At 35.7% G+C, this 26,728-nt stretch overlaps 2 protein-coding genes across 10 annotated transcripts; both read right to left on the bottom strand.

Moving 5' to 3' along the window:
• Nucleotides 1–169: 169 nt before the first annotated feature.
• LOC103957795 (TMV resistance protein N) lies at nucleotides 170–12,306 on the bottom strand. Of its 5 annotated transcripts, none has more exons than XM_048580836.1 (16): nucleotides 11,807–12,306; nucleotides 11,616–11,664; nucleotides 9,839–9,884; nucleotides 9,138–9,332; nucleotides 8,885–8,975; nucleotides 8,579–8,783; nucleotides 8,317–8,369; nucleotides 7,952–8,036; nucleotides 7,594–7,662; nucleotides 7,061–7,194; nucleotides 5,545–6,870; nucleotides 4,877–4,935; nucleotides 4,193–4,754; nucleotides 2,964–4,092; nucleotides 2,586–2,861; nucleotides 170–1,811 (listed from the first exon to the last, which is right to left on the bottom strand). In XM_048580836.1, exons 13-16 carry the CDS (start codon nucleotides 4,708–4,710, stop codon nucleotides 357–359), a joined length of 3,378 nt encoding a protein of 1,125 aa, XP_048436793.1. In that variant the 5' UTR covers nucleotides 4,711–4,754; nucleotides 4,877–4,935; nucleotides 5,545–6,870; nucleotides 7,061–7,194; nucleotides 7,594–7,662; nucleotides 7,952–8,036; nucleotides 8,317–8,369; nucleotides 8,579–8,783; nucleotides 8,885–8,975; nucleotides 9,138–9,332; nucleotides 9,839–9,884; nucleotides 11,616–11,664; nucleotides 11,807–12,306; the 3' UTR covers nucleotides 170–356. The 5 variants fall into 5 exon arrangements, with proteins under 5 accessions (XP_048436793.1, XP_048436791.1, XP_048436795.1 ...); XM_048580834.1 differs by lacking the exon at nucleotides 7,594–7,662 and having other exon boundaries at nucleotides 5,545–5,699; nucleotides 6,813–6,870; XM_048580838.1 differs by lacking the exon at nucleotides 7,594–7,662 and having other exon boundaries at nucleotides 170–857; nucleotides 921–1,811; nucleotides 11,807–12,305.
• A 2,369-nt stretch (nucleotides 12,307–14,675) lies between these two features.
• Nucleotides 14,676–24,541, bottom strand: LOC103957786 (TMV resistance protein N). Of its 5 annotated transcripts, XR_007257067.1 has the most exons (9): nucleotides 23,737–24,541; nucleotides 22,507–23,632; nucleotides 22,129–22,404; nucleotides 20,423–21,301; nucleotides 20,061–20,335; nucleotides 19,684–19,935; nucleotides 16,362–16,441; nucleotides 15,519–15,571; nucleotides 14,676–15,091 (listed from the first exon to the last, which is right to left on the bottom strand). XR_007257067.1 is itself a non-coding variant. In XM_048580840.1 (6 exons), coding segments are annotated over exons 1-6 (3,075 nt in total). In that variant the 5' UTR covers nucleotides 24,255–24,540; the 3' UTR covers nucleotides 19,821–19,960. The 5 variants fall into 5 exon arrangements, 2 of the variants coding, with proteins under 2 accessions (XP_048436796.1, XP_048436797.1); XR_007257065.1 differs by having other exon boundaries at nucleotides 19,684–20,335; nucleotides 23,737–24,539; XR_007257066.1 differs by lacking the exon at nucleotides 15,519–15,571 and having other exon boundaries at nucleotides 19,684–20,335; nucleotides 23,737–24,539.
• Nucleotides 24,542–26,728: the final 2,187 nt, after the last annotated feature.

Genomic DNA, 26,728 nt, shown 5'->3' with positions numbered 1-26,728 from the left:
TAAGGTAGATTTATGGGTTCAATTCAGGAGTAGATAGTTATTGGGTTTCTGTGAAAGGTTGAGTTATAAATGGAGAGTTGAGGTCAAAAGTGTATTTAGTTTGATAATGAATTGCCGACAGATAAGCAGCTGTGTAAACTATGAGTAAACTTTGCGCGGGCACCGTCGCTAGTTAAAATTCTATAGCTCAAGAATAAAAAAGTAATACTCAAATTTACTAACATGGATTCTGAGTAAACTATGAGACATTGAGCATGAAACAATTATTTGTCTTCCTTGTGCCTTCTGCGGGTATGTTCTTTGTCGTCAAAACTACGACTTTGGCTTGAAGCTGCCTCTTTACAATATTCATATGTTCACTTCAAGATTTTCAGTGTTCGTTTGAGTTCTTTCAAATCTTGCTCGTACACTAAACGAGCCCCGCACTTCTTCACCACATTCAAGCCTACTTTGCGTTTGTTCATTCCGAGTGTATAATAAGTTTTAAATAGAAACTGTCCTTGAAGACATTCTTTGCGAGGCAAACAGAATATCCAAAGGTGTTCAGACACAAGAGGCCATTTAAAGAAAACTGTACTCCATGTACTCTGTTTACGGTTAGTCCGAGGTGAACACTGAATCCAGAATCCATCCTCGTTAAGGGCAGCTGGATTTCCCCAGTTCTCCTTTTGTTTTTGAAGAAGACGCAAAATCTCCTTAGGTTGTGCAAAAACAACACAAAAAGCAATCCCCATCCAGCTGCTACAGGATTGTGGAGGTAGCTCCACATCTAGCGCATGTCCCGAAGTTTGATTGTTGAACCACTCGGGAATCCCCTTTCCGGGGCACACAATATGATTATTAGAACAATAGATTTTCTGCACCAAAAGAACCATTATATGAGAGAGAGAGAGAGAGAGAGAGAGAGAGAGAGAGAGTACCTCAGTTGCGTATTTCACGATCCTTGAATACATTGTTTTGATCCAGTTTTCATCTTCCACCAATGTAAAGCAATTCATAGACCAGAAAGCAAAATCAGACAAATTGGATGGATCCGACAACCTTTTCAATGAAGTACAATCACTTAAATATACGTTTAATTTCATATTTGGCGGAATATCTGGCAGTTGCTCGAGTCTTTGGCACTCGTCCAAGTAAAGATGCTGAAGTCGAGAAAGGCATTTCATGCTTGCTGGAAGGGTAACAAAATTGTTTCCACCAAGATGTAACTTTTTTAAAGAGGACAAGCAACCAATATCATCGGAGATATCACCTTCACCAAGATCACAATAAGATAGTATTAACACCTCCAAACAACGCAAATGATATAAAGAAGACAACACCAGACCTGGACAAGGAACATCACTCTTTCTAGTTCCACTTAAACGGAGAAATTTGAGATTTTTGAGATTTTTCATATTAACAAATGGCTCTTTTCTGCACGTATCGAAACTCAGTTTAGTCAGGCCAACCAGATGTTCAATCGATGAAGGTAATTTCTCAATCGCAGTCCTACGTAAAGAAAGCGAGGACAAACTTTTCATCTGCTGGTTCGAAAATTCTGGGATCTTTTTCACTTTGGAGCATCCGGCAAGAATTAAATACTGAAGAGAATCCATTTCTACCTTACTTGGGAGGCTCTTAATACTTTCACAGCCACAAAGATTCAAAACTTTAAGTTTTTTAAGAACTGCAATAGATGGGTGAATCTCAACTAAATTCTTACACCACCAAAGAATCAACTTCTCAAGATTTTGAAGACCAGTGAAATCTGGGGTGCCGATCAATTTATTTGAGTAGCTCAGATCAATACATTTCAACTTGGGAAAGTTCTGTACAATACATGAAATAATATATAAGCTTCTGAAAAAACTTATAATTCTATTTGACATTAAAAAAAAAAAAAGAGTAATGATATATTTACCACTTATTTGTACAACTATTTATACCATCTTTCTAAAAGACGTAAGGGCCATCAACGGATGTGGATCTCATCTCTATAAGAGAAGCGGTACAAATGATGACACAAATAGGTAGTAAGAGTAGCATTTTTGTTATAAAAAAAAAAACAAAGATTTTTTCTTAGCACCGTATATATGGTTGAATGCACCCCACAAAAATTTATTTATTACATACTGTTTTATAAAATGACTATTTAGGGCCTAATAATGAGTTAAAAGAAAAAATCTGCAAACATTAAGAAAAATGATATTATCACGGGGCAATCCAATAACATCTAGATGAAACTAAGGCAAACCAATAAAAATGACACTTGTGCAATCATCCCAATAGATCGAAAGCCGAAGGAGCTAATGCAATCACCCTATTTCCCTACTACTTTGTTTACCACGTAATTGAAAAAATAAGAAACATTCAAGGTAGTCTACGCTGCAAGAAAGGAAAATGATCCCTAATTGACAAAAACCCCAAAATCTATAAAAATAAATAAAGAAAGAAAATAAAATAAAAGAAACTGAAAAATCCTTAAAAAAAAAAAAAAAAAAAAAAGAAACCAAGCAGATGGGGTGTGGTCAACTGTGGGGTATGTATAAAACAACCCATAAAAAAAAAATATGTTAAGTAGCATTCATTCAATATACTCTTACCTCTTTTCCATCCCATAAACGAACAAGTTTGCTATGATGCATTCTTAGTTCGGTAAGGAAACGAGGGTGAAAGCTTGGTGGAAGAGACTTGGAAGGATACCAACTCCAAATTATAATTCTCAAAGAGTATGGAAGAAACTTGGGACTTGAAGAAATGATCAAATTGTCCAATTCTAGAAACCTCAATCCATGCATATTAGAGAAGGCTTCACAACTCCAGTGCACCTTTTCTATTTCAGGTAGCTGTAATCCTATACCTTCAATAGCTCTCGTTCCCTAATAAACAAGAATGTAGGAAACGTAAATTTAACATTTAAGCATATTGCGTTAAAAGAAATCATGTCTTCTTTCAAACTTGGTATTTACATAACGTCTTACCGTATTGGTCGTGAATATATGCAAAATGTCATCAGGAAGCCACAACCTACTCCGTAGACCGGGCTCTTTAGACTCTTGACCAACAATTGTCCATGCCATTTCTTGTATCAAATCATGCATCCATATGAAGAACTTGGCTGAATTATCATATTGGATGCGTTTTTCAATAGTTAAGAGAGATTTCTCAATTAGTAGATCGATCATAATACTACTAGAAACTTCAAAAGAATTGTCTAGTATTGGAATAACTTGCTCCATGCACTTCCCTTTGTGGAAACATGCAACATCGAGAAAAACTCTCTTCTCCATATCCTCTAGTCCGTCATAACTGATTTTGAGTGTATTGAAAATTGTTGAATTAGGAACTGTATGAATATTATCCAACACACTCTTCCATGCATCCTGACCTCTCTTATGCAAAAAAGACCCTAATGTTTTAAGAACTAGTGGAAGGCCTCTAGCATATTTTAGGAAATGCTTTGAGAGTTCCAAAAAGTCTTTCTCAGGTTGTTCTTTCCTAAAGGCATTCAGACTAAAGAGCTCAAGTGCTTCGCAGTATTTCAACCCCGGCATCTTATATGATGTTGCTATACCATGTTGGACTAGCAACCCTTCATTTCTAGTCGTAATCACAATTCTACTTCCCATACCAAACCAACTTTGATTTCCAGCCAGTACTTCTAGTTGTTTTAAATCATCCACATCATCGAGTATGAGAAGAACCTTTTTATTGCGTAAGCACTTCTTAATGAAAATGATTCCGCACTCTTCATCCCAAATTTCTTTAACCTTTTCCTTCAACATCGGAGAAAGAAGTCTTTGTTGAAGACCAATTAGAGTACGGTCTTTTTTAGAAACCTCTCTAATGTTGCCAAGGAAGGAATGAACTTCAAAATGATGGAAGATTCTATCATAAACTAGCTTAGCAAGGGTTGTCTTACCTATGCCACCCATCCCCGTTATCCCTATAAAGCGAACATCATTCGCATCATGAGCTAATAGCGAACTTAGTTGCTCAAGCCTAAAATTAACCCCAACAAATTTCTGTGAAGAATCTAACAATGTGAATGTAGCTTGCACTTTCCTCCACACGCTTTGGACGATTTTTTTAACAAGCTCCCTTTCACACCTACAAAGTATGAAATAACCAATAAAAAAAAACATAAACGAAGCATTCAAGTTTGCCTGTACTAAGACATGGGAAATTATAGTTGTTCATGCATGCTTACTTAGATTCCTTCGAATGCCACCCAGAAATTTTGGATACTTTTTTCAGAGCTTCTCTCCACTGGGTCACCTTCATCTTGTCTTGGGTACTAATGAACTTTTTTTCATGCTCATCGAAGGCTTTGGCAAAAGTCCCCCTCTGATTTCCAACGTCAGATGGATCTGTCTCGTAAAAGACTGGCAGAACTGTGTTCCTGGCTTCCATGCATTGAAGAATGGTTGTAAGTTCATTCAAGCACCATTTGGAAGAAGCGTAGTTTGGTGAGAGAACAACGATTGCAATATGTGATTCCTTGATTGCACTCGGGAGCTCAAGATGAATACTTGTTCCTCCTTCAAGCTCTCGATCGTCAAAGAAAGTTGTAATTCCTTGGCACTTGCACAATTCATGGTATAAATGAGATACAAAACCCTTGCGGGTGTCTACACCCCTAAAACTCAAAAACACATCATACTTCCATCGAGGAGCTGATTCATTCGAAACAAAAGATGCAGAGGCTCTTTGGGTGCTCAATGCCATCGTAAAAAAACCAGTTGCTATAAATCGAGTACTCCGAACAGTAACTGAATGAACAAGTAAATAGATAGAAGATTAATGTTTCAAAATTAAAAAAAAAAAAATTGAAATTTTTTTTTTTATTCGTAACTCAGAACAACACAAATTTGACAATTCGATTTGATCTTACAGTCCTCAATAACTCGGTTTCAACCGTTGAATCAGATTCAGTTACTGGAAAAATGGATTCTGCAAACAAAAACGAAAGAGATTAAGGAAAATGAGCAGTGAAAAGGAAAATAGAAACTTTAAATCTTGTTTTGGTAATTGAAAATGTATATTAACAAAAAGAGATTAAGGACTCAAAGCAAATACCAGAAAAGCAAAATACCGGATCAACAAAAACTTACACAGGCAGAGAGAAGTGAGAAACGACAAGAAAACAAGCAGAAAAATCACACTCAAAATTCTCACGGCAAAGTTGTAGGAAGGGAGGAAGTCGAGAGAGATGTAGGAACGGAAATAAATGGGAGAGAGATGGACAATCGACTACTTATACTGGTAGTGGTGCTGTTGGTGGTGACCACACGGTAGAGTGTAGGTCATAGTGAAAAGCTGAAGGGAAAACGTTAACATACGTATACGGTTTAGCGTGGGTTTTCCACAAAAAAAGTGGAAGACTGACCATGAGAAATTTTCAGGCAGCTTCCTTGTTGGGACGATCATCTGTCTCTACCTTTTCTCTTCTCACCAAAGGGATTGGATGCGAGACTTTTAAGTAAGTTTCCAACTTTCTTGACAGAAACGATATTCTTGTCTCTTTGTTTTTTTTTTAAACTCAAAAAACATCACACTTACATCACATGTCTCTGTTTTGGGTTGTTTGACGGTGCCGTTTTGGACGGAAAGGATAGTCCCACACAAATTAGACACAGCTAGCTGGTGATCTCCCACATCACATGGCCTTTTAGAGTCCACTAGATAATAAGCCCGCGCATTGCGGCAGAAACCAACTGTTTCAGACGTAAAAGCATGAATAAGACACATTTAACTTGAATAAATTCAACAAAATCATGAATGAACAGAGGTACAAATGAGTGAATGAGGTCGATAACATAAGCAGCTTGGCTTTTATATACATTCAACTGAGCATGGCTTATTCAAGGGTTAAAAGGGTAGTTAAACTGATTGAAATAAAAAGAGTCACAACACATGACATGATTAGTGTGTTGTCTGTAAGTTGTGGCCCCATAAAACAGAAACACTTTCCAATGCACAACAATAACAACAATAACAACAATAGGCAAATTCCCAACAATAACAACAACAAAAACCTCTTAGATTTCACTTTCACTTAATCATAGGCATCCACTCATCGGTAACAGATGGAGAAATATGCAGAAATAAGCATCTTGAAAGGGAAAAATACCAATTGAGGATCTCTAATACTTTCAACATTATTTGCAACTCAACTTCAATACCTATTATTGATTAAGAATTAATTCCTAACCCATTACTCAAAAACCTAAATTTCATAAGAAAATTAAGAAAAAAAAAGAGCAAAATTATTGGTAAAACTCAATAATTGTTTCTAAATATAACTTCTCAGAACTTTAGCACTGCTCTGATGATCTATAAAGAAGGCAGCTTTGGAGAGTTTGGAATCTGTTCGTCCCCGGAAAACCACAAATACAATCAAATAAGCTGCCAAAAGAACATTAATAAATGAAAAATACAAAACAAAGAAATAATGAGAAACCAAAATATGCATCTCAAAATCTAATCGCTTTTTAGCCTGCTGGCCATTTTTTGTTCTTGAATTTAGACAGCTAAACCATGACTCAGCACATGAATGAAGCGAGAGTGTAAAAGATAAGTGGGATAAGCTAAAAGTCATCCTCGAGTCATGCATTAACTTTCAACTGTTCCAAAATAGCTAACATCTTTAAAAAATGAATAACTTAAATGCTTAAGTTAGCCATAGGAAGCCTGCAGAACAAAGTTAAACATGAAGAACGAATAAAATGACAGACAGATTTAAACAGCATACCAAAAAAGGAGTGCAACGCTGAATTCTTCTCGACTTACCTATTTAGTGAGCTATGGGACCTATTTAGAGAGTTTACCTATTTAGTGAGTTGTTGGACATATTTAGAGAGTTACTGGACTGAAATGAAGCCAACTCTGCAACAGAGAAACAAATGGAAAAGTCAAAATCCAGAAATCCAAGTTTAACTCAATCAAATATAATAACCAATGAAAGTTGCAAGCTGCAAATACTCAGCAACGTAGACAAAGAAATTTCTTTTTCAAAGACTTAATTGGTCCTCTATTTTATTAATTATCGTTTGAGAAAGGAAATTTGAGACAACACCTCATCCAAGAGAACCATATATGCACTTAAGTCATAGTACAATGGGTGGCCTTCGCTGCTGCAGTGATCTAATGCTTTGGCAATGTTCAGAGCAACTGGTAGTCGTATAGCCCACTCAATAGTCTGATTCTCCCCTGTCAAGGAAATGCGAGGTGAATTTATACCTGAAGAGCTTTGAAAAGCTATGGGCAATAAATTTCAGAGGTCACTTGTTAAGAATATGAGAAAGGGAAAAGCAAAATAGCACTCACAATTTGAAATGAAAATAGCACACGTGTAGATAATAAATCAGCTTTGAAAAAGTGGTTTGAGATCAGAATATTATGCTCAAGCATATCAAATGCATTCTTCAAAGCGATGAATGAATAAAAAAATCAATATCTTATGTAAAAGAAGAGAAAATTATATCTTTGCAGGACTGTGGCCTCATCCAAAAGTCTAGCCAAAACAACATCTTAAAAGTAGTAGTCAAAAGTAAGAAATGAAACTGAAGAAGTAGGAAAAACAAAATGGTTAAACAGAAAACAGGCAACCTTGAAATATCCAACTTTATACATCTGGGTTATCTTTGACAACACCATAGTATCTTTAATCGGTATGGCCTGTGCAAAATGAAATTGTCAATCCCGATTCACAGAGAAGAAAAAACCAACTCCCATATAAATTAAGATGCTATCCAACATCCCTAGTCCTTAGCCCCAATCCCAATCGATAATCCTGACAGCACAAACATTATTAGTCCTAACAACGTATAAATCTATATGCACACATATATTCACACAAAAATATATTTACACACATATATTTAAATACACGGACAAGATTGAGTTCAATCCAAATCTATAGTCCAAACAATGTAATAAACACAAAAGAAACATATATCTAATGTACCTCTAACTGAGACTTGAACCATCTTTCGAGAGTCACCATAGCTTTCCTTTGCCCTTTTTGTCTTTCTAATCTCTGCAGATTTTATCTGGAAACATATAAAAACTACAAAATCACAACTCGCTTATACCGGATCAATGTTTTGCTCTGAAATCTCTATTTTAGACTTAGTATCGACAAACGAAAAGTCTTATATGCAAAAAGATTCATCACAAAGCAACAATACATTTGCAGTAACTGTTTAAATCAGAACACAAGATTATCATGAACTGCAGCATTAGCATTCTAATTAGAAACTTGTAGCCATAAAATTGAAAATTTCATTACCGTGTTTGATCGCATTAAACAATCCGATTATCAATAATTACCTTAGCAGAAGCTTGAATTTCTCTGGCAGCCACATCCAAAGCAAGTGCATAACCTTACACCATCCGATTTTCGCTAATCAGATTTAAACTTAAAACCAAATCATTAACAGCATCATTATATTAAAACTAAATCATTAGCAGCAGCATTACGAACTGATTAATTAAACTAAATCATTAATAGCAACACTATTAACTGACCTTCAAAAAATAAAATAAAAAGTGATTAATTAACAAATAACAGTAACAAAAATTACAAATTTACCCGCAACGTAATCCATGGCGGTGGATTGCGGAACATCAAGAGCTTTCTGAGAGATGATCACCGCCACCTCATGGTCCAACGATACCACCATTCATCAAGCAAGACAATGTCAGTTTGAGGAAAAGCACAGGCTACTTCACAAATCAGAATTAAGAGAAGAACTAGTTGCTTTGCATTCTTCGCAACCCATAGTTTTCCCTCATATCTGAAAGTTCCCAAGAAAGTTAAAAGAGCAGAAGGAAATAATAACTTAACATTCTCCATGTTCCACATAAAGCTCATAATTAATTTTAGAAAACAACTTACTTGGCACGAATAAATTTCTCAGTCCCACTTCTGTCAAAATTTGGTGGCAATTATTTTTCCCAATAACTGTTTCCGTTTTCATTACTCATGGCTGCACAAAAGTACATAAGAGTTAACTAACAGGATAATGAATCAGAACATAGTAGTCATTTAGAAAATATTAAAAACACACAGAGCAAGAATGTGAACACTGAAATTATGTTTTCTAACAAATCAAAGCACCCTAATAACAAAACAATGGAAAATCACAAACCTGGAAGGTCCTCTTGCACTCATCAACCAAGACTTTGAGCTGATTGAGCAGCTGCCGGACCATCTCTCGCCAATTCAAGAGCAAGCACACCATTAAAAATCTCAAAACAAACCGGAGCTGCTTTTTGGCCAAGCTCAGGTCCTCAAACATGCCCTCCTTGAGTACTCTCTGCTTAGAATAACCTCGTAGAATTGCCTCGTATGCATAAGGAAGAAAATGCAACTCAATGAAACAGACTACCGTAAAGTAACTCATGGTTCACACTCCAAATTATAGAAAACAAATGCTAATCAACACACAAAAATGAATAAACGACATGAAATCATTGTATTTGAATAAAATCACTCACCCCTTGATCACTCCAAATGTATGCCATGCGCGCGCACACACACACACACAAATAAAAGGTAACAAATGGTAGGAAGAGCATAAGGTATGTTGAAAACCTTCTTAAAATTAACCACATTTGGATTTGATCAATTACAAAAAAGAATTACCAACTGCATTATAATAACATCATTGTCTCACTAAAAAAACTTGCCAAAATAGTCTCTGTGGTTAAAGGGATTCTGTCTGATCCCAAAACATAAATCTCTCAATCTCTCACTGTCAATCAAATACGTACTAAACCATATTCCAAACCACAATGCATTCAAAGCAATAATCCATTTAGCACACTAAATAAGTAGAAACATTTATACCTCAATCCAATTCAAAGCTTAAATCTTCTTGCTGGAAGAGTTTGACCTGCAAAACCAAATTACATTCATCAAGGAAAAGGAATGAATTTAAAAAGGCAAATACAGTGCAGAAAAATAGGCATTCAATTTAGCTCTATTTATATTAGACGATGATCCACCAAAACAACCAGGAACACAGAAATAAAAAAATTGATAAAACAACCTTTTTCAAAAACTACTGCCTCCACCCTTCCAACTAACACAAAAACATACATCCTCAATTTCTTTCTACAGGTAAGAAAACAAAAATTCTCTAAAACAACCAAAACCTCATTCTATATCAACTAAACAGGAAAAGGACAGAGGAATCAGTGTAATAATAGGTTAGAAAATTGAGATGATCCAAATGGAAAGCAGTTCGTGTTTTTTTTTGGGGGGGGGGGTGTTGGGGAAGGGTGGGGGGAACTGAGAAGGACGACATTGTCGTATGTATATTTCTTGGAGAATGGCCAGACTGCTTGCTGCCACATTGGTTTTTGTCGTAATTTTGTTTTTGGTTTCTTATGCCCAATTTGTGTCTCCTCATGTTTGCTTGCAGTGACAGACTTTGATAGGGTTTCCATTTTATTCCAAGTGAAGAAAGGAATGGGCATCTTGTTATGCTTAATAGATTATGTGTTCAATGTGAATGGAGAGCCAAATCCAAGCAGTAGGGTTTCCATTGACTTCCCACCAAGGAATGCAAAATCTATTGCAACGATAAAGAAAGAGCACAAACTCATAAAATATAATACAAAACCATAAAAAACAGGAAACGTTATTCTCAAAATGCACAAAAATATAAAAACAGATAGATCCCTACATATTCAATCTTCAGAGCACACAAAATTAAAATTTTCTTCAATAAAAAAAGTCAAAGGGAAAATCTGAAATTATATAGGCCAAGCACAAAAAGCTTGGAAGCCTACACACAAAAGCCCCAAAAAACTAGAGCCACACTCAAAATCTGAACCCTAAAAACCAAAACCACAAACAGAAAACTCGTCAGAAACCCTAGAATATCCAAATTCGAAGAGACCCATAGCCCCCACTGCTAGTCCAATCCAGCAAAAAAAATCATAAACCAAGCAAAAAATTAAAGAAATCTCATACCTTCCACCAAAATTCATGATCATTATCCAAAACTCCAAAGTAAACATAAAATCAAATTAACACCTCAATTTTTCTTGTACCTGCATCACCATGAACAAGCTCTCCTATAACCGCAGCAATTCACCAATTCAAATCTGACCCTAAATCGTTAAAAAAAATAAAAAATAAAAAAATCAACACAAAAAGGAAAGGTCAGTACCTATGATTCGAGTTCACACTACTCAGGGTCACCGATGCTGTTAAGGTTATTCATCATTGCTCGATCACTCTTGTTAATTTTCTTTTTCGTTTTGTTTTGTTTCGGCTTTTCTTTAACAGCATAGGCACACAAAACCAATCAAATTCATTCACCTACTTACGCCACAAAAGCATGAATATTTTGTTTCAAATTTCAATCCCAAAAAACAGAACCAATCAAATTCATTCACCAATTGATGAACAAAACACACAATTTTGAAACTCAATCCCTACTATTGCACACAAATTCTTGACTTTTAACACAAAACCCACGTCCAATTCCACATAGCAAAAACTGGACAATCAATTATTTCAATCCTAACTAAAACTTTAACACAATTATAACCGAAACAACTCTGATCACTTTAAAAAAAAAAAGAAAAAAAAGATGGATAGAAAGTGGATGTACCTGTACTACGGAACTGGCTGAAGTGAAGAACACAAAGATTTGTGCTTTGCTGCTCAAATTTGTAGAGTGAGAGAGACAAAGTACCCAGAACCAAAATAGAAAAAACCAAAAACTTCAAGTTAAAAAAAATTAGAGAAATAAATTCGAAATTTTAGAGAGACAAAGTGAGGAGAGAGAAATGGGCGGAGGACCTTGGGCGAGGAGGCCATTGACGGCTTCGTTGGGGAGGACCTCATTGCAATTTTTTCACAATCTCCTTTAAGCTTTGCCCCAAAAATTAAAAGCAACATATCATGATTGAAGAACACAGCAGCTGAAGAGCACTGCCGCAGTTCCATCAAGTAGCACGACCAGTACAGCAAAGCAAGAGCGAAATATGGAGTCCTCGCCTCATGCTCGTGTAAAGAAGCAGAGCTGGAGGACGCCGCCGCGGTTCGAGGTGGAGCTGGACGGGTTCAACTGCTCTGAGACTCTCGTGTCTCGTTAACTACAGCAGGTTGAGGTAGGTGGAAAAAGGATGAGAATGGCGAGAGAGATAACCCATTAATTAACCCCAAAAAATGCCCACATCCATGCTTTTTTCTCCTCTCTCTCTCTCTCTCTAAAATCGGAGAAAATCCCATAGGTGGACCTAGCTAAATCCCTCTCTCACTCAGTCCAAACCCGTACCTCGCATCTCTCTCCAATCCGTCAGTCCCTCTGTCCCCCTCCTCTCCTCCCCCCAACAACCCTCTGACCGACGCATCACTCATAGGACACCCACCCGCACGTCCCTCCCGAAAATCCTCTCACCTAAATCCCGGCAAACGTCTCCCTCTCAACCCTTCTGTCGCCCTTCCCTCTCTCTCCCCGAGTCAAAAGCCCAGATCGAGCCGAAACACTGAAGGCCCGTTCTAAAGCCCAGTGGCAATCTTGTAAATGAAGCAATTAGTAATTAAATAAAACGGATTTGGATCCTCTCCGGGTCCCTCCCTGGGAATTCCGGGAATCAAGGCACAAAGACCGTTCATCAAAGATCGTGCGATCATAATTAAATATTTTTTACGTAAAACGAGATTGCTTTACTTTTAAAAATATAAAAAGCATTTATTTGTGGCCGCACGATCTTTGATGAACGGTCCTTATGCCTTGATCCCCAAGGAAGGGGATCTGGAGAGGATCCAAATCCAAATAAAACAACTCCTAGTGATTTTTTGGTCATTTATTCTGACTGGTCAGAGTAAAATTTATCGGAGAGCTCCTAAAAAAGATTTTTGTTAATTTTAATTAAAACTTATCATATAGGAGGATTAGATATGCTCTCAAGACTTGGTTTGAATGGGCAGCATATCCCACACTATCTGCCGCCACCAGCACAATTTTGGTGCCTCTCAAAAACTTTTGGTGCCCCATATCGATGTCGATTGTGTTTCCCATCCCAATGGAGATTGATGAATATTCTTGAAATGGTTTCATCACAAAATATCCCCATTATTTACTTTGGGCCTAACGAGGACTTTGAAATCGTGCAAGATCGGCTTTTCTCCAACAACACGTACCATCTGCAATACATCAACATCCTCTGGTCGGATTCATTTCATGGCGAATGTTAAATGAACTTTCTAAAAAGGGAGACTATTTATAAATTTTATGTCATCTCATAGGTTAATGTAAATTTTTATACTAATATTATAAAATATTGTGCTAAAAACATACGATGTTAGAGTTGTTCTCTCCATTCCATTTCTTACTTGAATGGATCATTGGATGGATACTATCCCAAGGTTCTTTCAAGATTGTTGAAAACCATAAATGTTTAGTAAAACAAAATTTTGGAAGTACCAAGAGTGAATTTAATTAAATATTTTGAGAGTAGACACTATCAAACATAGGGAATTTGATTAGAAAAACTCTTACAACACTCTTTCCTTTTGCTATTTTTTTGGATTCATTGCGGTGACATAGTACTTTTAATGCGACTCATGTGTGATGAAAAAGTTGTTAGTTAAACATTTTTTGTGAATCATGTTGGCAATTATAGTCCAATTGAAATTTTCGATAGTGCCATGTTAAGTAAAAGTTTAAAATTGTTATTTCAAACAATTGACTTAACTATTTGTGTTAAATTGGGTTTAAGTGCCACTGGAATTTAACACAAATTAAGAAAAAAGTAAGAAGCTTGAGGTTCAAATTGAACAATGATGATTCTTTAAATTCTTTGTATGAGAATCATTATTAAGAGTTTAGTGTGTACTGATACCATATCCTCTCTAGGACATCTCCAATGGAATCCTCGGATTCCTACAACCCACTACGGTTTAGTAGTTTTCCTCTTCACTTGTAAGTGAGAAGTTTTAGGTTTGATTTTTGTCAAAGGTGAATTTGAACTACATTATTGCTAGCCCAATGTGAGGCTATGCCCATCCCCTCCTCTTTAATGTAGATAATTATCATTTGTTCAAAATAAATAAATAAATAAGGAGGGTTAAGCCTCATTGGACTACTATAATAATGTGGTTCAAATTTACCTTTCACGAGAATCAAACTTAAGATTTCTCATTTACAAATAAAGAGGAAGCTAGAATCGAACAAAAATGTTAGGTGTCCTTAACAGTAAGGGAGGAGTGTTGGTCTTTCTAGAATTGAACGAAAATGCGTACATGTTTATTTTTGAGTATTGAAAGGAATCTCAAGTTTAAATTTCACCTATGAATTAACTAAGGAAACATAGCTGCATGATTATGACATTTAGCCCAACAAACAAAAAAAGCCCCCATACATAACGATTGCAAGTCCAGAAATCTGAACAAAATATGGCAATGGGGTTAAAAGCCCAAATTTGACTTCCACCTACCTCCTTCACAGCCCAGTCTGAATATATATTAATTTGATTTCAAATATTCCAACGAGGCAAACCATCCAAAATTCCAGATTGTTGACGTCATTAAAGATGAACAAAACTTGTTGGCCCTTTATCTTAGTGGTGAAAATGTATTATGTTTTTTATATGACAACGTGAGTTTAAACTCCATCGGTAGTTAATATAACATTTAACTAATATTATCGCTCCACTCAAAAAAATATAAAATAATTAAGGCGATTGATTACTCTCTCTCACTCGATCACTCATATTCAGTAAGTGAAATTCCTGGCTGGTTCAGTAATCAAAATACCTACTTTGTTTGTACACTTATTACATGCTACAAATACAATGCGGTTTAATAATAACATAAATCTTCAAACTTGCAGCCGTATATATGCTTGATGCACCATTGGTGACGAAGAGAAAGCCGGTGTTCCAAGTGTTAAATCTGGTGTTTATACCACACTTGCATCTCGGACTGCACACTCCTTTCAAGCTCAACTGTCTTCTTCATTCATGAACATTCTTCCACGTCCCAACACAAGCACTGAATTGTGGCAAAGAAGAAGAACCGGACAAATGGTGGTGAAACTGACCTAGCTAGAACGTAAGCTTCATTCCAAAAGGCAGCAAGCTGCAACAACAATCGCAGCAGACTCAACGTTAGCTTGTAGGTTTACTCGACAGAAGCTAGTTCTTCAGACTCCTCTAAGCTACAGATTATGTGTACTAGGGAGGACTGACGAAAACCGTCACCACAAATGAAGCAATCATTGGATTAACGTACAAGAAATTATCAGGTTTCATACATATAAACTTTATGCAATGAATATGAAGAAAGACCAGAAAGTCAAAGGGTTTTACGATCATACGGAGATTCAAAGACGGTATACGAAATTCTAAACTGAGGAGTTAATTTTGAACAAAACTAATTTTCTTCTGCAAGGGAGACAGGAAGCTAAAATTTTCAACAATGATGAATACAAGATAACATATGGAAGAAGAGCACACAAGCCGAAATTAATTGACAAGAAGAATTCTACAGTATTTATTTGTTTTACCTGCAAATATCTATGCTAATCCTCCACTGCCTCCTTAACCATGCTTGACCCAACTACAAAGACCAAAGAATAAATCAAACTATTAGAGTACAAGGAGTCAAAGAAGTGACAAACAAAACATTTGCCAACAGAAAATACAGACCGGCAACTCTCCAGAACTGCTTGAATAAAACTTTTGGAAGAACAGTCACATCCCGTCACATCCACTAACCACGAGTGAAAGGGAGGGGAAAGAATGGCTGAAAACAAACCTAGATTGTGGATGTCGATAGTATCAAGTTTAGCATGGGGCAGATGATTTCTATCTTGGCACCGCGTGTTTGAATTCATACTAGAATGGTTAATTTCTCATAGGATATACTATATATAATGTTTCAACACTCGTTTTTGTGTAGGTTCTGGAGTAGTAACAGATTGGACAACTAAAGCCTCAGCTCTCTTGGCAAGTTGTGCAAAAAATTCAGAAACAATACGAAAAAAAGGGTAACTGAAAACGAATATGAGGCCCTGGAGGCTGAGACAAACTTGTTTTGGAAACTTAAAACATCTAGTTTTCGATTTATGCTACTTCTTTCTGTTTGCACAAGATCGGAGGTAAGAAATAATCAGTATCCATTAACACTTCGGCTGAAGTAGCTAGACATGCAGGCTTATTTTTTTCTTTGAATGAAAAAAACATAAATAGAAGCTTTCATGAGGTCAATTTTTTCTTAACGCAGTTTTAGACAGTTTGTTGATATGACCCTCACCAATTGGCCTGCTGACTGTATCAAACGTAATATACAATATCTGGACTTGATTGAACCTATAACAGAAAACATTTAAGTACAAAAAGATACTTACCAAATTCCAACATCTGCTGCTGAAGTTTCGTTCTGAAAATGATCAAGCTGAAAATAACCCTGTATGATAAACTTCTCATCCTGCACAGAAACAGATATTCACTTTTTTGTTATGTCTTAGCCCTGCCATTAAGAATCTACTTTCAGGTTGAGTTCAAAATTATCAGTATCCACAATAAAGAAAAGATTCACAAACACAACATTGTTACAGAATATCCTGCATTTATGTAAAGAACCATGACAGATTCCTTAGGGGTTTTCAGATATCATGATCGGCACTGCTCAAGCACTTGCTTTATCTCTGAAGCTAATTTATTTGTTCAAAGCATACTAAGTTTTGCTTCAATTCGGCTGATGCTGAAACTATCACAATATATTTTGCTTCCCAATCTTACATCCGAACATATATATCATTGTACTTTTTGTCAACGCCATCGCCATGTTATACTTTACCTTACTATTAGAGTAAATTGTAGCAATGGTCCCTCAACTTTAATCAAATTGGAGCATGGTCCCTCAACAAAATATCTATTGCCTTTGGTCCCTCAACTTATCAAAACGTGTAGCTATGATCTTTTTCGTCAACTTCGTCAGAATTTTGTCAAAATGATGTTGGAAGGACTATTATGAATTTTTAGTTGAGGGGCCATAGCTTTATATTTTGATGAGTTGAGGGACAATGGTAATGGATTTTTAGTTGAATGACTATTATTCTAATTAAGTTAAAGTTGAGGGACCATTGCTACAATTTACTCTTACAATTATCTATGAAATCCTATAAGGTAAACATCTCATGTATGCAAGGCCATTCGAGAAAAACTAAGCACAATAAGATTGTATCACAGTATAACGATGTTTCAGCATTTTTTGCAAACTAAAATTAAACAAAATGTAACAAGAGACTTATCCTCCTCCTATCTAATAGAAGAACAAAAACAGAAGGGTAGTATTATACACACACTGCGACTTTGCATCTCGTTTGGTTGAATCTCTGGCATAGATAAGAGAAGCACATTATTTCATGTATATACACGGTTAGACTTCATTCCGGGATCTAAGGGCGAAAAAAAGGTACTCATTGATTGTATTTAAACAAACATGTTTTATTCAAGTGCATATAATCTATATAGCTCATGGTATTGACTAAGATGGCAAAACACAAGAGGCATAGAGAACTTAAGGACAGAAAAGCAGAAGAGAAAGCAAGAGATCAATTGAACAAGTAGCGATTGAGTTAATTTCTTTAACATCAATAATCTTTCATAACTCCAAAAAAAAAAAAATCATATATAATTAGCACTTCTTGTAGGAAGCACTTTAAATGTTTTTTGAATTCAAAATTCTTTTATCTAAAAGTATTTTCAGTCGTTTAAAGGCACCAACCAAGAACCTAAAACTCATTTTCAACTAAATGAACAGTGTACTACCAAATTTTCCCTCAAATATTTATCCTAATTCTAAGTTTGCCCTCTTATACACGTGGTGGTCATTATTTCTAGGAAAATTTTATTTAAACCCACATAACCTCTCTCTATATCCAACCTGAACTTTAAATGTGAATTGTCTTTTTTACTCTATTGCATAATTATCATAAAGTACAAGATGAAGTTAATAATAAAACTAAAATTTATGAATAAACCCACACCCTATAATTAAACTCTGTCATCCCTCCTTGTTAGTCCTACATACCGCCAATAGCTCTTATAATAAAAACAAAGCTTTAAGAAAAAGATCAAAACAGGAAATCTTTCTACATCATTGGTCTCCGCTGGGTTGGGTTTTCAAAAATCCATTTGGAAATTTGAAACTTTAGGAAAAAGGTCAAATAAAAATTCATTAAAGCAATTAATAGAAAAATTAAAAAAAAAAAAAAAACAGAAGTCTCTATTTTTAAAGAGCTACAAATTCAAAGAAAATTTAAACCCATAGAACTATACATCTTTCAACTCTCAAAATGACATTAAGTTGTAAGAATTCAAAATTTTCAAGGAGGACCTTTTGAAGTTTTATTGTGGGTTTGATTTTTTTGTTGACATCCTTTCAGATTGCATTGTTTTAGCCTTTAATGTAAAGGGCAATGCAATGCCCTAATTGTCGGAAAATCGAGAAAGGTCAATGGCTTTGTTCTTATGGATGTCGTTCATTTCCAGAATTTAGCATGGATGACTGGACACACGATGAGGTTCTCTATTTAAGTTATTCTGAAATGGTCGTAAATAGTTAGATCCTTTTTGAATTTTAACTTCTAATGTTCTGTTACTTTTTGTGAATATTCAATTTTTGCAGGGCATTTGACTGGATATTCAAGGAGCATTTAGATGGAGGGTAATGCATCCTTTTTTACATGCCATATAATTTTGTAGAATACACATAATGCCTCCTTTCACATAGTATGAACCAAAGTATATGAACAAAAATTATTTTTTTTGAAATGTTAATGTACTTAATGAAATGTTTTTGTAATTTTTTTAGACTTAGAGGAGTAGAAACAGAGGCTAACAGACCTCCAATTTGTTTTGATGTCGCTGTTTGCTTCACAAACCTCTACACTTTGCTTCCACGCAGTATGTTTGAGGACAACTCTATATCTTCATTTCTACCTTTCTTTGATTTATGCAAGTTTGAGGGTTGGGAATAAAAAAAAATGCAAGCTTTTGCATAAGTAAAATACTTTTTGCTTCCAGCTTTTTGCTCTGATCATCTGTTTTCAGGTTTAAATCTATTGGTGCAAGATTGTGTATCGTGCTTTTTGTCTGTTTGAAGTGTTATCTGATGCTAAAGTTTATTTATTTATTTATTATTTATTTTAATTGTTTGGTAATTTAGAATTGGATTTGTGGGTTGAATTCAATTTTAGAACTATAATTAAGGTAGATTTATGCTCTGGTCATGCAAGAGTAGATAGTTATTGGGTTTCTTTGAAAGATTGAGTTATAAATGGAGAGTTGAGGTCAAAAGTGTGTTTATCTTGATGATGAATTGCCGACAGATAAGCAGCTGTGTAAATCATTGGAGTTTAGAGCGAGTTCATTGAACTCTTTAGCTCCAACCTATAGGAATCTGTGAACTCCGCACCAGAAGCCAATGACTGTGATATGGACACTTGGACACCTATATGTAAGTTATTGTAAATCGATTTTCACATGAATGTAAATAGTCTTGCATACCTTAGGTATTTAGAACTTTCTGCATGTTTTATACAGTTTTAAAACCCGCAGCATTGTGGGGGCACAGTTGCTAGTTAAAATTCTATAGCTCAAAAGAGTTCAAAAGTAATACTAAAACATTATGTAGGTTATGCTGGGATTCAGATGGTGACTTACATGGATTCTGAGTAAACTCTGAGGCATTGAATGGTTGAAAAAAGCATGAAACAATTATTTGTCTTCCTTCTGCCTTTTGCGGGTACGTTCTTTGTCGTCAAAACTACGACTTTGACTTGAAGCTGCCTGTTCCCAATATTCATATGTTCACTTCAAGATTTTCAGTGTTCGGTTGAGTCAGTGTTCGGTTGAGTTCTTCCAAATCTTGCTCGTACACCAAACGAGCCCCGCACTTCTTCACCACATTCAATCCTACTTTGAGTTTATTCATTCCGAATCTATAATAAGTTTCAAATCGAAACTGTTCTTGAAGACATTGTTGGTGAGGCAAATAGAATATCCAAATGTGTTCAGAGACAAGAGGCCATGTAAAGTACCATGTATTATTCTGGATACGGTTAGTCCGAGATAAACACTGAATCATGAATCCATCCTTTCTAGGGGCAGCTGGATTTCGCAAGGTCTCCTTTTGTTTTTGAAGAGCACGCAAGTTCTCTTTAGGTTGTACAAAAAAAACACAAAAAGCAATCCCCATCCAGCTGCTACACGATTGTGGAGGTAGCTCCACGTCTAGCGCATGTCCCAAAGTTTGATTGTTGAACCACTCGGGAATCCCCTTTCTGGGGCACACGATAGGATTACGACAGATTTTCTGCACCAAAAGAACCATTATGAGAGAGAGAGAGAGAGAGAGAGAGAGAGAGAGAGACAGAGACAGAGAGAGACAGAGAGAGAGTACCTCAGTTGCGTATTTCACGATCCTTGAATATATTGTTTTGATCCAGTTTTCATCTTCCACCAATGTAATGCAATTCACAGAACTGAAAGCAAAATTGGATGGATCCGACAACCTTTTCAATGAGGTACAATGACTTAAATATACGTGTAATTTGCTATTTGACGGAAGATCTGGCAGTTGCTCAAGTCTTTCGCACCCGACCAAGCAAAGTGACTCAAGTCGAGAAAGGCATTTGATGCTTGCTGGAAGGGTAACAAAATTGTTTCCATTAAGATATAACTTTTTTAAAGAGGACATGCAACCAATATCATCGGGGATATCACCTTCACCAAGATCACAATAACGTAGTTGTAAGTCCTCCAAACAACACAAATTATATAAAGAAGACAACACCGAACCCCAACAAGGCTCATCATCCCTTGCTTTAGCAAGTGGTCCAGAAAGCGAAAGAGTTTTGAGATTTTTCATATCAACAAACAGCTCTCTTCTGCACTTATTGATACTCAATTCAGTAAGACCAACCAGATGTTCAATCGATGAAGGTAATTTCTCAATCGCAGTCCCACGTATAAAAAGAGTGGACAAACTTTTCATCTGGTTTGAAAATTCTGGGATCTTTTTCACTTTGGAGCATCCGAAAAGATTTAAACACTCAAGAGCATCCATTTCTACTTCACTTGGGAGCCTCTTAATACTTTCACAGCCACGAAGATTCAAAACTTTAAGTTTTTTAAGAACTGCAATGGATGGATGAATCTCAACTAACTTTGTACAATCCCCAAGAACCAACTCCTCAAGATTTTGAAGACCAGTGAAATCTGGGGTACCGGTCAATTTTTTTGAGTAGCTTAGATCAATACATTTCAACTTGGGAAATTTCTGTACAATACATGAAATAATATATAAGCTTCCAAAAACCTTACAATTCTATTTGACATTGAAAAAAGAGTAATGCTATATTTACCACTTATTTATACAATTAATTATACCATCTCTCTAATATAGGTATGGTCCTTTAACGCATGTGAGTCTTATCTCTATTAGAGAGATGATGCAAATATGTGATAAGAGTAACAATTTTTTTTTATTAGCACCTCACATATTGTTAAATACACTCCACAAACATTTATTTATTAAATAACTTACATATTTTTATTTTATTTTTATAAAATGACTATTTAGGGCCTAATAATAAGATTTTAAAAGAAAAGAAAAATCTGCAAACATTAAGAAAAATGATATTATCACGAGGCAGTCCAATATCATCTAGATGAAACTAAAGGAAGCCAATATGGTGAATAAGAAACCTAATGTTTTGAACCTAATGATACTTCTGCAATCATCCTAATAGGCTCTCAGGCCAACTGATCGAAAGACGAAGGAACTAATGCAATCATCCTATTTCCAACTATTTGCTTACCAAGTGATTGAAAAAATGTGAAAAATTCAAGGTATTATGCAACTACGCTGCAAGAAAGGAAAATGATCCCTAATTGACCCAAAACCCCAAAATCCTTAATTGACAAATAGTATGGGTTGTGAGGGTAGTTTTGGAAAGCAAGCAGGGTGTGGTAAGATAAATTTTAATTTAAAAAATGCATATGAGGTGTATTGAGCACGTGGGGAGTGGTCAACAAAATGTGGTGTGTGTATAAAACAATCCATAAAAAAATATGTGAAGTAGCATTCATTCAATATACTCTTACCTCTTTTCCACCCCATAAACGAACAAGTTTGCTATTACGCATTCTTAGTTTGGTAAGGAAACGCGGGTGAAAGCTTGGTGGAAGAGACTTGGAAGGATACCAACTCCAAACCATAATTCTCAAGGAACATGGAAGAAATTTGGGACTTGAAGAAATGATCAAATTGTCGAATTCTAAAAACCTCAGTCCATGCATATTAGAGAAGGCTTCACAACTCCAGTGCACCTCTTCTATTTCAGGTAACTGTAAGACTATACCTTCAATAGCTCCCGTTCCCTAATAACCAAGAATGTAGGAAACGTAAATTTAACATTTAAGTATATTGCGTTAAAAGAAATCATATCTTCTTTTGAAGTTGGTATTTACATAAATTCTTACCGTATTAGTTGTGAATATATGAAAAATGTCATCGGGAAGCCACAACCTACTCCGTAGACCGGGCTCTTTAGACTCTTGACCAACAATTGTCCATGCCATTTCTTGTATCAAATCATGCATCCCTATGACGTTGGCTGAATTATCATATTGGACGCGTTTTTCAATAGTTAAGAGAGATTTCTCAATTAGTAGATCGATCATAATACTACTAGAAACTTCAAAAGAATTGTCTAGTATTGGAATAACTTGCTTCATGCACTTCCCTTTGTGGAAACATGCCACATCGAGAAAAACTCTCTTCTCCATATCCTCTAGTCCGTCATAACTGATTTTGAGTGTATTGAAAATTGTTGGATCAGGAACTGTGTGTATATTATCCAACACACTCTTCCATGCATCGTGACCTCTTTTATGCAAAAAAGACCCTAATGTTTTAAGAACTAGTGGAAGGCCTCTAGCATATTTTAGGAAATGCTTTGAGAGTTCCAAAAAGTCTTTCTCGGGTTGTTTTTTCCTAAAGGCATTTAGACTAAAGAGCTCAAGTGCTTCGCCGTGATTCAACCCCTGCATCTTATATGATGTTGCTATACCATGTTGGACTAGCAAACCTTCATTTCTAGTCGTAATAACAATTCTACTTCCCATACCAAACCAACTTTGATTTTCAGCCAGTACTTCTAGTTGTTTTAAATCATCCACATCATCAAGTATGAGAAGAACCTTTTTATTGTGTAAGCACTTCTTAATGAAAACGCTTCCACACTCTTCATCCCAAATTTCTTCAATCTTTCCCCTCAACATTGGAAAAAGAAGTCTTTTTTGAAGACTAATTAGAGTACGGTTTATTTTGGAAACCTCTCTAACGTTGCCAAGAAAGCAATGAACTTCAAAATAATGGAAGATTTTATCATAAACTAGCTTAGCAAGGGTTGTCTTACCTATGCCAGCCATCCCCGTTATCCCTATAAAGCGAACATCATTGGCATCATGAGCTAATAGCAGACTTACTTGCTCAAGCCTAGAAGTAACCCCAACAAATTTCTGTGAGGAATTTGACAACGTGAATGTTGCTTGCACTTTCCTCCACACGCTTTGGACAATTTTTTCAATAAGCTCCCTTTCACACCTACAAGGTATAAAGTAACCAATTAAAAAAAAAAAACATAAATGAAGCACTCAAGTTTGACTCTACCAAGACATGGAAAATTAAAGTTGTTTATGCATGCTTACTTAGATTCCTTCGAATGCCACCCAGAAATTTTGGATACTTTTTTCAGATCTTCTCTCCACTGGGTCACCTTCTTTTTATCTTTGGTACTAGTGAGCTTTTCTTCATGCTCAGTGAAGGCTTTGGCAAAAGACCCCCTCTGATTTCCAACGTCGGATGGATCTGTCTCATAAAAGACCGGCAGAACTGAGTTCCTGGCTTCCATGCACTGAAGAATGGTTGTAAGTTCATCCAAGCACCACTTGGAAGAAGCATAATTTGGTGAGAGAACAACGATTGCAATATGTGATTCTTTGATCGCACTCAGGAGCTCAACAGGAATACTTGTTCCTCCTTCAAGTTCTCGATCGTCAAAGAAAGTGGTAATTCCTTGGCACTCCCACAATTCATGGTATAAATGGGATACAAAACCCTTGCGGGTGTCTACACCCCTAAAACTCAAAAACACATCATACTTCCATCGAGGAGCTGATTCATTCGAGGGAACAGATGCAGAGGCTCTTTGGGTGCTTAATGCCATTGGACACGATGAAAATACTCGCACAAAAATAGAAGCGGACCAAAAGAGAGGTTTTGGTGAAAGGAAATAATGGAAGAGAGCGAGAGAGTGAAAGTTGTATGAAGCTGGCCAAGTTGGATATTTGAGTTGGAAAAGGAGTAAACCATTGATTTTATATATGGATTAGAACTGGAGCGAAATTTAAGTATTTAGATGATATTCCTCTTCTTATAAGTGAGCGATTTCAAGTTTCTGACAACATTTATATGCTATTATATCCACCATCATGGGAATGAGGATAGTATTTCCTGTTTTTTTTATATACAAGTTACAAAGTGATATTCGGGAGGCATAATCGAACTCGAACCTTTAAGTATAGACGTGAATACTTTTAATTAACTAAGCTATAAGTTCTTGACAACGTTAAAAAAATATATAAAAAGACGCGCTTCGACTTGTGTGTCATACAAAAGTAATTTTAATATTGTTACAATTCATTTTTAAACCCTTCGAAAAAGAATCCAAATAAATTCTTGAAGACAAATTTTTCAAGATTTCTGGTTTTCTTTTTGCTTCTAGTTTGTTCAATTACTAAACTGGAAGTTAGTCTTGTTTAATTATTCTCGTAAGAAAGGATACGAAAACGTGGCACACTACATGTTCGATGAAATCCGTATGAGAATTAGTACTACTCTTTCTGCAAACGTGCAAAGCTGTGTAAGGGCAAAAATTTTGAGTCAGAAAAATTAGAGACAGTTGGTGACCATGGTTTGCCTTGCTATTTGATTTCTTTATGAATTGTTGGAAATTCAATTGAAGAAAGAGGTAGAATCATTAAATACCCTAGTTAATGGATTCGTCTATTCATTAACCAAAGTTTTTGATTCACGAACATACGTTGTTACATAATTATTTAGTTATTTTTGCAACACATAAAGAATGAGTTTCCTTGAAATTTCACAATACATCAAGAGTGAGCTTCCTTGAAATTTCATTACAACTAAGTCAAGTCTCCTTTCATGCATTTTTGATAGTTAAGTTTTGTCCTTTCAATTTGGTATTGATCGGGTTCAAGCCCTTTCTTAAGGATTCCTCGCTATTTCCCAATTATCTGTTTTGGCTTTATGTTTATTTATTTATTCAGAGCGGATAAGCTTGGGCAAATGTTGACCTCAGCAGTGAGGTTAGAGACAATATTGGTGCAAGCAATTTAATAGAGGTGCTTTCGTTGTCAATGATCAAATAATTAAGGAAAATATTAGAGAAAATTTAAATCTTTACAAAATGTGGATCTCTTGTTTACTTTCTTGATCTGATTGATCATGCAATTTAACAATTAAATATTATTTGATCATCCAAAAAATTAAAAGACATGTCATCGTACTAATCAACATTGAACAGTCTTCCTCTCTACTCGATTTGACCAAAAAGAAAGATATTCATGTCGTTTTGTTTATTTTTTTTAAACTCAAAAACATATCCTACTTCCATAGTGGAGCTGATTCATTCGAAAGAAAAGATGCAAGGGATCTTTGAGTGCTCAATGCCATAGCAAAGAAATCAAAAGTTAATGAAAACCAAGATGAAAATACTCACACAAAAGTAGAAGTAGACCAAAAGAGAGAGGTTTGAGAGTACTTTTGCTCACCACCATAAATTATGTTGTATTCTCACCATCATATTTATCACCATTAGATGATTTTGAATTTTAAGATCCGTGTAGTGGATACATAAATCTTAAAATTCAAACTCATCTAATAGTAATAAATATGGTAGTGAGCATACCACCATTTGAGGATGATGAGCAAAAATGCACTCGAAAGGTTTTGGTGAAAGAAATAATGGAAGAGAGAGAGAGAGAGAGAGAGAGAGAGAGAGAGAGAGAGTTGTAGGGAAGCTGACCAAGTAGGACAATACAAATCAATCCAACAAAAAAAAAAATCACAAGGGTAATACTAAGTAGACCAATTTTTAATCAAATGATATGGTTGATAGTGACTGAATTATCACTTTTTTTTTTAATAATACATTATTTTATTTGCAAATTTGATTTAAAGGTAAGAATAGACCAAAAGAAAGAGGTTTTGGTAAAAGGAAATAATGGAAGTGAGTGATAGAGAGAGAGAGAGAGAGAGTGTGTGTGTGTGAAAGTTGTTGGAAAGCTAGCCAAGTGGGACAATACGAATCAATCCAGCAAAAAGATTTACAAAATAATCAAACTTATGTGGCAAGAAAATGACAAAAATAGACTGAAAAAAAAAAACCAGCGTGAATAGCCATCATTCGACCTACTCTCACTCCTGCTCCTAAGTTGGCCCAAAAATCATTATACTTTTTATGGGGTCAACATTGCTTTACTCATTCCTTATTTTTCTTCTTATCTTTTTGGAACGTCAATTATCCAGACGGTTTCCGACTACTTCCTTGGTAAGACTCTAGTGATTTCTAACTAATGGGATTGTATTAATTTAAAGCGAAAATGACATCCAACTACT

The sequence above is a fragment of a genome, unplaced genomic scaffold, assembly GCF_019419815.1.
Source record: "Pyrus x bretschneideri cultivar Hongxiangsu unplaced genomic scaffold, Pyrus_bretschneideri_v1 Contig16, whole genome shotgun sequence".
Taxonomy (NCBI): domain Eukaryota; kingdom Viridiplantae; phylum Streptophyta; class Magnoliopsida; order Rosales; family Rosaceae; genus Pyrus; species Pyrus x bretschneideri.
This window is presented reverse-complemented; position numbering and strand designations above follow the sequence as displayed.

What these genes read in the sequence shown, in the direction of transcription:
- LOC103957795 (XM_048580836.1), bottom strand. Translation starts at nt 4,710, where the DNA reads ATGGCATTGAGCACCCAAAGAGCCTCTGCATCTTTTGTTTCGAATGAA. An exon ending in TGGCATTCGAAGGAATCTAA is followed by an intron (nt 4,093 to 4,192) that starts GTAAGCATGCAT and finishes CATACTTTGTAG; the next exon opens with GTGTGAAAGGGAGCTTGTTA. An exon ending in ATATATTCACGACCAATACG is followed by an intron (nt 2,862 to 2,963) that starts GTAAGACGTTAT and finishes CTTGTTTATTAG; the next exon opens with GGAACGAGAGCTATTGAAGG.
- LOC103957786 (XM_048580839.1), bottom strand. Translation starts at nt 24,254, where the DNA reads ATGGCATTAAGCACCCAAAGAGCCTCTGCATCTGTTCCCTCGAATGAA. An exon ending in ATATATTCACAACTAATACG is followed by an intron (nt 22,405 to 22,506) that starts GTAAGAATTTAT and finishes CTTGGTTATTAG; the next exon opens with GGAACGGGAGCTATTGAAGG. An exon ending in TCGTGAAATACGCAACTGAG is followed by an intron (nt 20,336 to 20,422) that starts GTACTCTCTCTC and finishes CTTTTGGTGCAG; the next exon opens with AAAATCTGTCGTAATCCTAT.